Source organism: Carassius auratus, unplaced genomic scaffold (genome assembly GCF_003368295.1).
Source record: "Carassius auratus strain Wakin unplaced genomic scaffold, ASM336829v1 scaf_tig00017341, whole genome shotgun sequence".
In the NCBI taxonomy this organism is placed as follows: Eukaryota; Metazoa; Chordata; class Actinopteri; order Cypriniformes; family Cyprinidae; genus Carassius; species Carassius auratus.
Window position 1 is genome coordinate 1 of NW_020524775.1, and position 14,052 is coordinate 14,052.

The following is a 14,052-nucleotide window of genomic DNA, read 5'->3' on the forward strand; positions in this document are numbered from 1 at the left end:
TCAATAGCTCCAGGGTCATTTCTAGCTGATAAACTACTGTAGTTAAGAATAAACTAGAAAAATGCATATTTGCTATTGAAATTGACATTAATATTTAACATTTCCCATTATATTTTCCAGGCTCGGGGTTCACAGATGTTCCCGTGCTTTGCCATGATTGTGGAAGCCTTGAATACTGTAATATGCATAAAAAATTCATTTGGCAAGTGACTTAAGGTAAATTGGGGGCATTTTTTGCCATTGAGATTACTGAGAAATGGATGTCCCAGCTATCCTAAATTAATCTATGATTAATGAACTAGAACTAGATCTAATATCAACTTGAGAGCATTTTTGACTCAACATTTCAGACTGCCCAAGACATTTCCACACAAAATTAAGATGATATACGAATGCCACTTGCTAAATAATATATATATATATAATATATATATATATATATATATATATATATATATATATATATGCATAGTGAGTTACCAAAAAAATGTCATTCTACTGTTTCAAACTTTTTCTTTTTTTTTTGTCATTGCATTGGTGCATTATTTCACATTATTAATGGGACTGCACTTTCGCCATCCCCCTGACCTCGCTGACGCCCTCTCGCCTGTTACAGTCCAGTTCTGTCACAGAAAGACGGGTGTGATTTATTTTAACGCAGAATTCAATGAATGTCTGTCAGGTAATGGTGCCATTTTATGCGTGGTATTAAAAATAAATCGCGCTCTTAAAAAACAGTAGGCTGTATATACTAGTATTGCATTCTGAACAAACACTGAATGCTCGTTTTAAAGGGGAGGGAGGAGAAGGGAATCTCCATCTGCAGAAAAACCGAGGAAACCCCGCCTGCACGGTGCAATCCCGTCAGTCCCGAGCATTAAAGTGGCCGTTATCACATCGCTGACATTTAGTTTCATAACATCAGATTCAACAATCAAAACAATGATATATGAAGATCACACAATAAGCGTTCCGTTTATGTAACCAAAACATTTACATCCATCAAACATTATAACAACGGGTTTTGTCATGCATTTAAGACTATGCCATCCCCTATACGAACTGCTTTCATTTAAAATGATCACACTGACAGAGAAATAAACAAGTGTCCACAGACACCAACGGGAATCCCACATGAGTTTTATGTTTATATGCATGCACACATTATAAATATAGGCTGTATCCTAAAATCCTGTATAACAGTGTACATCCGCACATCATCCACACACAAACAAACATGCACTAACAATACTTTTAAGAGCTCCAAAAATAATAGCAATACTTTGCATGTTATCTGCACCGAAAGGACCAATAAAGAACATGATCTAACATTAAAAGCAAAACAAGCTGAAGGCGTCGTTTTATTCCATTACACCTGCTCTTTATCTCGTGCTCGTTTACTTTTCAGTCCCAAACAGAAGCAAGCATCATCATACTGAGATCATCTGAAGGATGAAAACGCTCTTCTCGTTTTGCGCGATCACACAGTTTGTTGATGGGAGAAGTTGTGTCTGATGTTCTGTCATACCTTGTATCCTAGTTCACGGTGTTGTTCAGGGCAGGCGTGGCTGAGAAGCGCATGTTTCTGCTGCTGCTGCTGCTGGATCATTCATTGAAACACTGCTCCGCTTGTGCTCATATGTGTGTCTCTCTGCGGGCTGACTCTGGTGTATTTCACTCTCTCTCGTGCTGTGGAAATACTCGCGTGCGCTCACTCCTGGGTGGGGAGGGAGGTACGCGAACGCGCAGACAGCTGAACGCGAGAGCGCGCATTGTTTCATCTGAAAGGTTCTATCTATCTGTCTGTCTGCAGTATGTGCTTCCTCAAGCACTCATACAAACCGTTGAAATGTATCAATATGAAATGTTATGGTAGTAGAGACCATCATTTTCTTAACTGTAGCCTATATTCAGTAATTAAAATAAAAAACAATTTCTGATGTCTGCTTTCTTAAAACAAAAAGTGAAAAAAAAAAGGGATTGTGGTTAAAGATTCTGCTTAAATCCAGAACAACCTTTGCTGAATGTAAAAGCCATACATTTTAACTGTTATAAATGACACAAGTTAGATATAGGACGTGGTATTTAATTTCACAGTTGCTGCTGTCACTTATACAGCTGCACATGTTTTTCATGTTCCAACCCTGTATGTGTTTTATCTTATGTGAGACACAAGGCAATATTTTGAAATATGTGTCAGTGGATTCCAGTGTTCTTCGAAATACCTTATTTTGTGTTCTGCAGAAAAAAGAGACCTCACGTAACAATTAAGGTAAGAATTATTAGGATTCGAATTTTAATGTTAGGGGAAAATATTAATTTAAGGTGCTCTGGAAGGAAAAAAAGTAATTAAAATGTCATTGAGAATGGCTGTAAAACTAATGTGTAATCGTTTAGCAAAGACATAATTGTTCATTTTTATTTCATTAAATTCCTGGTACATCAATACTAATATTTCCACATCCCGCCACATTCTGTAAAATTCTGTTCAATTATTTGAAAAGTCATTAACGCCCTCTGCTGGTTATCATGAGAACAATGCAGTCTAGTGATGCATCACAGGACAAAAAAAAAAAAAAAACATACAACTACTTCAGACATATTTCATGCATAGTCTGCGTATCTGTATTATTCTTTCCTAGATAGTCTCTATTTTGTCAAGATGGAAATTAGAAGTCTTAAGGCTGATCGTTTCAGTGATAGAAAAAGATATAGTAAAAGTCAGAAGTCAGATCAGAAATGTAATTAATCATGAGATGTATTATGTATCTTTACAAAACCAGATAGTGTGTTTGAGACTTTTTGTTCAGAAATATATATATAATCTTTATTCTTTGTGACAAAATGTTAACAAAGATGCAACATTAATGAAGTGTCAAGTCCCACAGGTGGTCTCCTAAACGTTAGTATAATATACAGATTGTTTAAACCGTGTCATGTGTTGCTTCAGATTTTACCAGCGAATCTTGCAATGCAAAATCGAGGAAATGAGAAAACGATAGGATAACTGCCAAACCCCCATTTACTTACAGCCAATCAGATACGCCTTCCGGGCACATTACGTAATTCATATTCATAAGCCATGTGTGGTTTTTGGAGCCAGATACACTCACCTAAAGGATAATTAGGAACACCATACTAATACTGCGTTTGACCCCCTTTCACCTTCAGAACTGCCTTAATTCTACGTGGCACTGATTCAACAAAGTGCTGAAAGCATTCTTTAGAAATGCACATCCAGGGCACGAAGCTCCCAGGGTACCACATCCCAAAGATGCTCTATTGGGTTGAGATCTGGCGACTGTGGGGACCATTTTAGTACAGTGAACTCATGTCATGTTCAAGAAACCAATCTGAAATGATTCAAGCTTTGTAACATGGTGCATTATCCTGCTGGAAGTAGCCATCGGAGGATCGGTACATGGTGGTCATGAAGGGATGGACATGGTCAGAAACAGTGCTCAGGTAGGCCATGGCATTTAAACGATGCCCAATTGGCACTAAGGGGCCTAAAGTGTGCCAAGAAAACATCCCCCACACCATTACACCACCACCACCAGCCTGCACAGTGGTAACAAGGCATGATGGATCCATGTTCTCACTCTGTTTACACCAAATTCTGACTCTACCATCTGAATGTCTCAACAGAAATCATCAGAGACTCATCAGAACAGGCAACATTTTCCAGTCTTCAACTGTCCAATTTTGGTGAGCTCATGCAAATTGTAGCTTCTTTTTCCTATTTGTAGTGGAGATGAGTGGTACCCGGTGGGGTCTTCTGCTGTTGTAGCCCATCCGCCTCAAGGTTGTGCGTGTTGTGGCTTCACAAATGCTTTGCTGCTTACCTCGGTTGTAACGAGTGGTTATTTCAGTCAAAGTTGCTCTTCTATCAGCTTGAATCAGTCGGCCCATTCTCCTCTGACCTCTAGCATCAACAAGGCATTTTCACCCACAGGACTGCTGCATACTGGATGTTTTCCCTTTTACCACCATGCTTTGTAAACCCTAGAAATGGTTGTGCATGTAAATCCAAGTAACTGAGCAGATTGTGAAATACTCAGACTGGCCCGTCTGACACCAACAACAACCATGCCACACTCAAAATTGCTTAAATCACCTTTCTTTCCCATTCTGACATTCAGTTTGGACTTCAGGAGATTGTCTTGACCAGGACCACACTCCTAAATGCATTGAAGCAACTGCCATGTGATTGGTTGATTAGATAATTGCATTAATGAGAAATTGAACAGGTGTTCCTAATAATAATTTAGGTGAGTGTATATCTTACACTTTTCATCACCATCGATGGCATCATTGTGTTATGACGAGAAGCGTCAATGCCGTTTTATTAGTCTTATCTAAAACATACTGTAAGGTTACACATTAACTAGAAAAAAAAGCCCTATCAGGCTAAAATTATTTCTTTCCTGATAACATGGAAGAAACCATTTTAGTCTTATAGGGCTTATAGTCTTGGAGGTTTTTCTAGTTAATGTGTAACGTTATAATATGTTAAGATACTGCAGTACAATCCAAAAGTGAAAGAGTTACAGGAGCCATTTTCCTTCAAACAACTGCATCAAGTTATCATAGGACAAAAAGTAAGTATCAAAGATAATGTTTGATACACAAAACTTGCGTGATGACTATATTTGTTAGATAAATGATTTGTAAAACGGTGTAAGTCTGTGTCGAATAAAATCGACGCGAAAGCAGATGAAGGTCGAATGTAGATTCGACGTCGCAGGGTTCTATATTAACCTAAAACGCCTTAATATAAATCACTAAAACGATGAACTATCTTCAATTATTGTTGTACTGCTTAGTTAGACTATTATTCTGACTCATTCAGCTTTAATGATTTGTTTTTTGTTGTTTTTGGATTGTATGTTGCTGACGCCACATGTACCCACTTCAGTGCTAATGACATTTAATAATCGTTAAAAAATGAGAATCATTTAAAGCAAAAAAAAACAAAACAATAATTATATCTAGAAACTAGAAACCCAGCAATAGAATATAACCTTCATTGCTAAAAACAATTATAAGCGTCTTTGCTCAGATCAGTTACAATCATAAGTGAACTTGACTTGTTCAGTAACATATTTTAATAGCCTTAATCCATGCCTTCTGTCTCTTGTTGTTTACTCAATCAACCCTTTAAATTTCAGAAATTTCAATAGCAACATTTCTACATGCAAGTTCATAAACATTCCCTGTGGCTAAATTTCTAATCTAAATACTGTGATAGTGTTTAATATGTCTGAATCAGTGTTATTTCCAGTCAGAGTCGGGAAGATCAGACTAATCAGACACACCAAGGGAATAGCGGGGATTAAAGTCCGAAACCTGTCATAAAATAATCTAAAAGATCAATCGGGACATTTCCCAATCAGTGTTGGGAAAGTGTACTTTGGAAATTTAATAGGTTATAGATTACAAGTTACCCTATTAAAATGTAATAGTAGTGTAACTTTTTCAATTACTTTATTAATGTAACTGATTACTTTTGATTACTTTTGGATTACTTTTCTAAATTTCTAATGAATGTTTATTTTACAAATGTTAAAGGTCCCGTTCTTCGTGATCACATGTTTTACTCTCTGATTTTACATTTCATATTTAAAAGATCTTAGTGCACACACAAATACAATACACAAATAATTATATAAATCTTCATACCAATTAATGTTTATAATACTGTTATTGAATATGGAAGCATATGGGTAGCAATATTCAATTTGGGATGTAATATGCAAAATGACAATGCATTTCTGTATTTACATTTACATTTTCCAATACATTTGTGCAATGTATGGTGCAAAATGAAAATGAAAGTTAAATTACATAATTTTCATTTGCCATTTCATACACCAGTTTTAATATGTAAAATGAATACTAATTTGAACTCTTTATAAGTTGCAAAATTACAATGAAAATGTATTACAGAAATGATTAGATATGTCTAACATGTTCAAGCAAAAACTGTGGCAAAATGATCATTTAAATGCAATTTTTCTTAAATGCATTAACACTCACAGTCAAGAAAATTACGATTTCATTTTCATTCAATGTCCCACAATGAATATAGCAAAATTCAATGTGCACATTGAAAATGCATTCCGAGCCGATCACGTGTCCGCCCCCTCCCTCCATGTCAATCACTGCGTGAACAAGGCGGGGCTTGCAGAAGGTCAAGAGACTCTAATCTCAAGAAGAGATTTATATTTATTTCTTTGATTATTTAAGTTGCATTTTCTGTATGCTTTTATCTTTGGACTGATAACGTCAAATAATTTTATGTCACAGAGTCAGCGCTGTAATATCAATGTGTTCCTAACTTCCTATTGGTCAGTTTAAGAGTAGATCACCTTAGCCTAACAGTAATCCTGCTCTTAATCAGTTTTCCAGCATAAGTTGCCACAGTGACAGTTTGAGTTATGGTAATTTTGCATTATGAAACCAAATCAAGTTCAAATAAATCAGACTAACTGAAATAAGCCTGGATTATTTTTTTAACTTGTTTTATGTAACAGCCCCCAGAGCAGCTTCATGAGGACAGAATGTGTCTAGTAAAAAATTTTTTTGAAGATTTATTTTTAATTAAAGACAACATGACATCAAAAGTTTACATTTTTACTTTGCTACACTTTTTCTGGTTTTATAATGAAAGACACTCATCAGTTGATGTCACCAAGCGCTCTTGTTTGCTCTATTACAGTTCAGTCCAGGAAGAGGGATCAGATTCTCAAGATTCTCAAGAGCTGTGTGTCCGAGAAGAGTTGACTGACAGACATGAAGGATGGAGACAAACCGCAATGTGTCAGGTGCACAGTTGCTTATGGTTTTACCATGACCTCTTGTGGTCTCTCCCAGTCTCTTAATGGTTTTATAAAATAGCAGCAATGATAAACCCCACCAGCATTCATTAAATATTGGGAATTTTGTAAATTGGTTTAAATCCCCTTATGAAACAAAAATATATTGCAGTATATTGGAAAATATCATGTAATATATTTGGCATATATTCTTATATATATGTATTTTTTTCCAATATATTGCAATATATTGAAAGCGGCAATCATTTGTATATTTTGCAATATATTATATAATATGTGTATCATCAATATATTATTAAATGTATTCAAATATAAAAAATATTAGAAAATAAAAAGGGAAAATAATATATTACAATATATCAAAATATATTTTAAGAAATATATTGGTAAATATATTTTCCTTTCGTATGGGTCTGTTGTGTTAAACATAAAACCTATTTGTAATTGTACGTATTGTTAAATAAATTAGCCACAAAAATTAGTAAACAAGCGTGGTGGGGATAATATCTAACATCCGGTTCTGCATTTGCAGGTTCCTGCTCATGGATTCACATTGTAAAGGATGAATATATGATAACTTAAAGAGTTAAATGTAACCTCTGTTCTGTTATAGGTCAGTTAAGCGGAAAACATCAGACATAGAGTCCAGCTGTGTGTCTATGAAGAGTGACGGGTCTATAGAACCTCCACCAACCTTTAAGGATGCAGACCAGCAGACTGTCAGGTATATAGTTGCTTATGGTACTGACCAGTCTCTAAATGGTTTTATAAAATGGCAGCAAAAAAAATTATAAACAATTACATTCATCAGTGATAATAACTATAAAAAAGGGTGCACATAAGTTTATCACCATGGTTCTCATAAGAGAACCTGGAGATCTGGGGCAAGTTGTGTAAACCATATTAAGATTGTGTCTTCAGAACTACCAGTTGCCAAGGGTTAATCAGTCTTACTTTTCCAATACAAATAAGAACAATGTACCTTTTCATAACTGATTTTAAAACACTTTGACCAGTCTTGAAGAAAAAAAAAAAGATGTAGATAGATGCAACCGTCCCGTGGTCTGGACCTCACGCATGGTACGACTCAGCTCGGCATGGTTTGTGCTTTCACTGCAGTTTAATACCGCTTTAAGTGGGTGGGATTAAAAGTGTCACGGCCAAGAGGTGAGCAAACTCCTGAAAAACTTTTTCATTCTGCATCACCCCATCAAGCTCTAGCTGGATCCGCTCCTCGGCAATCTACTAAAGAAGAGGTGCCAAAACTCAGTCCTGAAGGGCCGGTGTGCTGCCGAGTTTAGCTCCAACTTGCCTGAACACACCTGCCGGAAAGTTTCTAGTATGCCTAGTAAGAGCTTGATTGGCTGGTTCAGGTGTGTCTAATTGGGGTTGGATCTAAACTCTGCAGCACACCGGCCCTCCAGGACTGAGTTTTGGCACCCCTGAACTAGAGGAATGTCTGTGGTTCCTCAACAGACCACAAAATCATTTATTGGTTGTTAAAAAAGGTGTTGCTAGTTCAGTGACAAGGGTAGTGGCGATTCTCTCCAGCCAATCAGTGATCATCAGGATTTACGTCACATTTTGGTAACAGTACGGCTTGCTTGGATCCTCAGACGAGGTGGTACTGAAAAAAGTTCCAGGTACTGTACCCAGTGGAAAACTCCCCAAAAGTGAGCTGTACCTAACTGTACAGAGTCAACCCGTGCATTGGTGATGCACCAATAGTGTGACCCATTAAATATAAAATATAAATTAATAATTGTGATAAAAAAGATTATTTTTAAACAAAATAAAGTGGGTTAATAATACTATTATTTTTAAATAAAAATACAATTATTTTATAGTAAACTTAAAATGTAAAATGCTAATATTTACTTTTTTAATATCAATTTTTATAATTTTAAGACTTTACATTGGCAAGCATATATTTTGGCAGGTTGCTGGCAAGTAAGTATAGCTTCAAAGTATCTGATTTATTTACTTTATGCTGTTTTAAGGCGATCCCAGCAATCCTCAGCTGTAACAGAACCCATCAGTAAGAAAATGAAATATGATGAGTCGGTGAATCAACCACAAGACATCAATGAAAGCATGTATCCTGCTGTCAGGTAAAATACAAGGTCTTGATGCTGCAAAGATTCATCATATAGTTTATTATCAATAACATGATTATCCTTCACTTCAGTAGACTTCTGCACTTTTATACACGTGATGTGGTTAATTTTACAGCCATGAAGACCTCAACAAATTAAGATCCAATTTGAAGAAAAAGTTTCTGTATCTTTATGAAGGAACAACAAAGCAAGGAAACCAAACACTCTTAAATGAGATCTACACAGAGCTGTACATCACAGAGAGTGAGAGTGGAGAGATCAGTAATGAACACGAGGTGAGACAGATTGAGACACAATCCAGGAGAACAGCAACAGAGGACACAGCGATCAAATGCAGTGAAATCTTTACAGCTTTACCTGGAGAAGACAAACCCATCAGAACTGTGCTGACAAAAGGAGTCGCTGGCATTGGAAAAACAGTCTCTGTGCACAAGTTCATCCTGGACTGGGCTGAAGGACAAGAGAATCAGGACGTCCAGCTCATATTTCCACTTCCTTTCAGAGAACTCAATCTGATGAAGGACAGAACACTCAGTCTTTCAGATCTTCTACATGTATTTTTTCCTGAAACTAAAGAAATAGAAAAATCCAGTGATGAATATAAAGTGTTGTTCATCTTTGATGGTCTGGACGAGTGTCGTCTGTCTCTGGATTTTCAGAGCGATGTGAGGTTGTGTGATGTAAGTGAATCAGCATCAGTGGACGTGCTGCTGAAGAACCTCATTGTGGGGAATCTGCTTCCCTCTGCTCTCATCTGGATCACCTCCAGACCAGCAGCAGCTGATCTCATCCCCTCTGAGTGTGTCCATCGAGTGACAGAGGTACGAGGCTTCAGTGATCCACAGAAGGAGGAATACTTCAGGAAGAGAATCAGAGATCACAGTCTGGCTGATAGTATCATCTCACACCTGAAATCATCAAGGAGTCTCTACATCATGTGCCACATCCCAGTCTTCTGCTGGATCTCATCCACTGTTCTGGAGAAGATGTTGAGTCAAGCAGAGAGTGGAGAGATTCCCAAGACTCTCACTCAGATGTACACACACTTCCTGATGGCACAGATTAACATCAAAGACATGAAGTACAACAAGAAGGACACAGACAAAGAGATGGTTTTCAAATTAGGAAAACTTGCATATGAACAACTGGAAAAAGGCAATGTGATCTTCTATGAGGAAGACCTGAGAGAGTGTGGCATTGATGTGACAGAAGCATCAGTTTACTCAGGATTGTGCACTCAGATCTTCAGAGAGGAGTTTGGCTTGAATCAAGTGAAGGTCTTCTGCTTTGTTCATCTGAGCGTTCAGGAACATCTAGCGGCTCTATATGTGCACCTCTCCTGTACAAACAACAACATAAATGTGTTTGAGCCAGTCAGAAAACGTGGTTTGTTGACTAGACTTAAGGACTGGTTTCTATCAAAACAGGTTTCATTATCTGAGCTGCATCAGAGTGCTGTGGATAAGGCTCTACAGAGTAAGAATGGACATCTGGATCTTCTCCTGCGGTTTCTTCTGGGTCTGTCAGTGAAGTCTAATCAGGGTCTTTTACAAGGACTAATGAAACAGACAAGAGGGAGCTCTGAGAGCAATGAGGAAACAGTCGAGTACATCAAGAAGAAGATCAGGAGCTGTCGCTCTCCAAAAAAGTCCATCAATCTGTTCCACTGTCTGAATGAGCTTGGTGATCATTCACTAGTGGAGGAAATACAACAATATCTGAACTCTGGAACATTAGCTGAAGCCAAACTCACCTCTGTGCAGTGGTCAGGTTTAGTGTATTTCTTGTTGACATTAGAGCAAATGAGCGATGTGTTTGAGCTGAATAAATTTATTGGAAGAGAAAATGCATCTGATAAAGACGTTCGGAAGCTGCTTCCTGTGATTAAAGAATCCAGATCAGCACAGTAAGTAACACTGATGAAAACACTATCAAAACATTGGGATCTGTGAACCTCTGTTAGTTTCCAATGACTTTGCTTGTAAGCCTTTCTTCTAGGTTTGATATCATATTTTGACATATGATGCCATTAGACTGTTGTTTAACAATATAATTATTTAAATAAAATAATAATAATTATTATTCAGCTTTTTTCACCCCGATGAGTTTGCCTCCCTGGAGAAGTAATTTGCTAAAGTAAAAAAAAAAAAAAAATGGAAAAGCAAAATGTTGTTGTTTTATTGTTACTGTGTTGAATTTACTGTACCTAAATGTTCAATCTCTCTACAGTTTGGGTGGCTGTAATATCACAGCTAAAGGTTGTGCTGCTCTGGCTTCAGTTCTGAAATCAAACCCCTCAAACCTGAGAGAACTGGATCTGTCTGGGAATAAAATACTAGATTTGGGCATGAAGCATCTCTCTGATGGACTTAAGGATTCTCACTGTAAACTGGAGAAACTAAAGTAAGATAATCTCTTTAATGCTTTCTATTTCTGTGTGAGATAAGACATTGTGCATTGATTGATCAAAAGTGACAGTAAATACATGTATATTGTTTAATGTTACAAATGATTCCAGTTTAAAAAAAATAGCTGTTCTTTAGAGTTCATTACTCATCAAAGAATCCTGAAAAATAATTTGACAGTTTCCACAAAAATATGAAGCATTTATAATTAACAGAAATGTTTCTCAAACAGCGAATCAGCATATTAGAATGAGTTCTGAAGGATGATGTGACACTGAATTATCATAATTATTTCATTCTTCAGCTTTGAACACAATAAATTAGATTTGAACATATTACAATGGGAAACAGTTATTTTAGCTTGTAATAATATTCAAAATATAACTGTTTTTACTGTATTTTTTTTACTGTTTAAACACTAAGCTTCTAAAAGGCTGTGCGGTGATATAAAAGTAATACTAGTAGTAGTCAATTTACCAGTTCTAAAAACTTGAAATGAACAAAGATTGATCTTGAGACAAAAAGTTTGAGAGTGAGAATTGTCCTTGTTCTCTACAGGTTGAGAGATTGTGGGGTCACAGGTGAAGGTTGTGCTGCTCTGGCTTCAGCTCTGAGATCAAACCCTGAACACCTGAGAGAACTAGATCTGTCTGGGAATAAACTAAGAGATTCAGAAGTGAAGTTACTTTCTGATCTAAAAGATGATCCAGATTATAAACTGTCAGAACTATACTATTGTGAGTATATTTTTATTATACACTTTTGATATGAATATGCTAATATCTCTGGCTGTGTTTTTTCTGGCTGTGTATCTGCTGATGTGATGTGACAGCAGTAATCTCTCATACTGTCTGTGTGTTTTACTTTAGGACTGAGTATATAGACATCAATCCTGTTTCCTCAGGATCAGCTGATGTTGAACAAGGACCTGATACAGAGACGTCACAATCAGCAGAGACTGAAATAATTATCAACCTAGCACCTGTGTATTTTACTTTATATTTCTCATGGATTGATGTAAGACCATTACATTACCAGCCGGCTGGTTTTGAAATAGCGTACTACTCTTTCTATTTCTGCTAAATTAAGACAAATATGGCAGAAATAGTACAAGTAATTTTATGATACTGTAGATAGATGCCATTTCTTTTGTAAGTATTGTTTGTTCTCTGTTTTGGTGTTAGAGTTAGAGAAGTTAAGATGCTTTTCTTTTTATGTATTTAATTTCTTTTAAGTAATTTAGCGGGTTTTAGTCTAGCTATTTTACCCTGGTCCACTGCTGAAGTCAAATAATGCTAATAAAGTCAAATAAAAGTTAAATAATGCCGTTTTGTGTTTGTGTATATTTCTTCCAAGACATTGTTAGATCCCAGTGTTGTCTGTCGTAGCTATACAATGATTTGTTTTCAAAATCTGTATCATAGCTATTAAACTATTTCATGTTATGAATTTATCCTCAGTGTGATCTTAAACCTGTTAATTGTCACGTGACGCCTACATTTACTTCACTATATTACAATTAAATCTAATCTAATCTTGACAAGCTATATATTGTTGTAAAGGTCTAAGACTCCCAAATATATATTTTACCAATGTTTTTTGTTAAAATTATATAGGAAAAGTAATGGATTAATTTCTGACAAGAGTGCACCCTCATAAATCTACATGATAACAGGAGTTCTGACCTTTGTTAAAAAAAATTGACTTCTTCGTTTGCCTTGTTCTCTATCACATTTTAAAAATCATCAGAAATTATATTTCAACTGAAAGCTTAAAATCTCAAAATTCATCCTTTAAAACCCATTTTAAAATCAGACATTGCATTACCATGTAAATGGTACATCAATATCATGTTACAAAATGTTTTCATTCATGAATTATACAAATTTAAGTTTGGGTCGTGCACTACAAAGTCTGTGTTAAAAAATGTGAGTGACAGTTCAGGGGAAAGTAAATCTGAGTTTGTGGTGACTTCAATTAAAATAAATTACTATAATCTTAATTCTGTCGGAGAGTCAGTCAGTAATCAGAGTTCTACTGGAAGGTTAACCCTGCCTGGTTTACATGTTTCAAAATGATAACCAGTTACATACATTAATAAAGTAATTAAAATAGTTACTACTTATTACATTTTAAATAAGGTAATCTGTGGCCTGTTAAATTTCCAAAGTGACCTGCTCAACACCAATCTTAGGATGTTAGGATGACAAGCATGTTCCAATTACAAATGGAGGTCGACCAATTTTGGATTTTACTGATACAGATAGCTAGCCACAATAATGCAGTTTAATCAACCAATGCTGAACAGAAACTAAAATGGTGTTCAATTAAATTTTTTTTAAAAAGACTGAACCATACTTTGCAATTTAATACAACATTTTATTTTAACTAAATATTCATCATTAAAGTCAGTTCACAGTTTTTTAATGTTGATAAAAGCAAGTTTTTAAATGTTGAAATTAACACACTCAAACAAGGAGCAAAAATTATATTCTACAGCTTTTATCAATCTTAGTTAATGTTACAAATGGACTATTGCATTCTTTCATTCACTTTATTTATAGTCAGAGCACTTTAACTTTATTATGTTATGGCCAATGACTATAACTTTGTACATACCTCACATAGTCATGTGACTCTATTTGGTGATGTGATATATTTCAGACTGTCCAAGACATTTTCAATCACGCC

At 35.9% G+C, this 14,052-nt stretch overlaps 1 protein-coding gene across 1 annotated transcript; it reads left to right on the forward strand.

The window, feature by feature from the left end:
- Positions 1–4,512: 4,512 nt before the first annotated feature.
- On the forward strand, positions 4,513–12,681 carry LOC113075627 (NLR family CARD domain-containing protein 3-like). Its single transcript, XM_026248306.1, has 8 exons — positions 4,513–4,601; positions 6,722–6,827; positions 7,453–7,563; positions 8,840–8,950; positions 9,072–10,862; positions 11,186–11,359; positions 11,920–12,098; positions 12,231–12,681. Coding segments are annotated over exons 2-8 (2,400 nt in total). The 5' UTR covers positions 4,513–4,601; positions 6,722–6,795; the 3' UTR covers positions 12,233–12,681.
- The last annotated feature ends 1,371 nt before the right edge of the window (positions 12,682–14,052 follow it).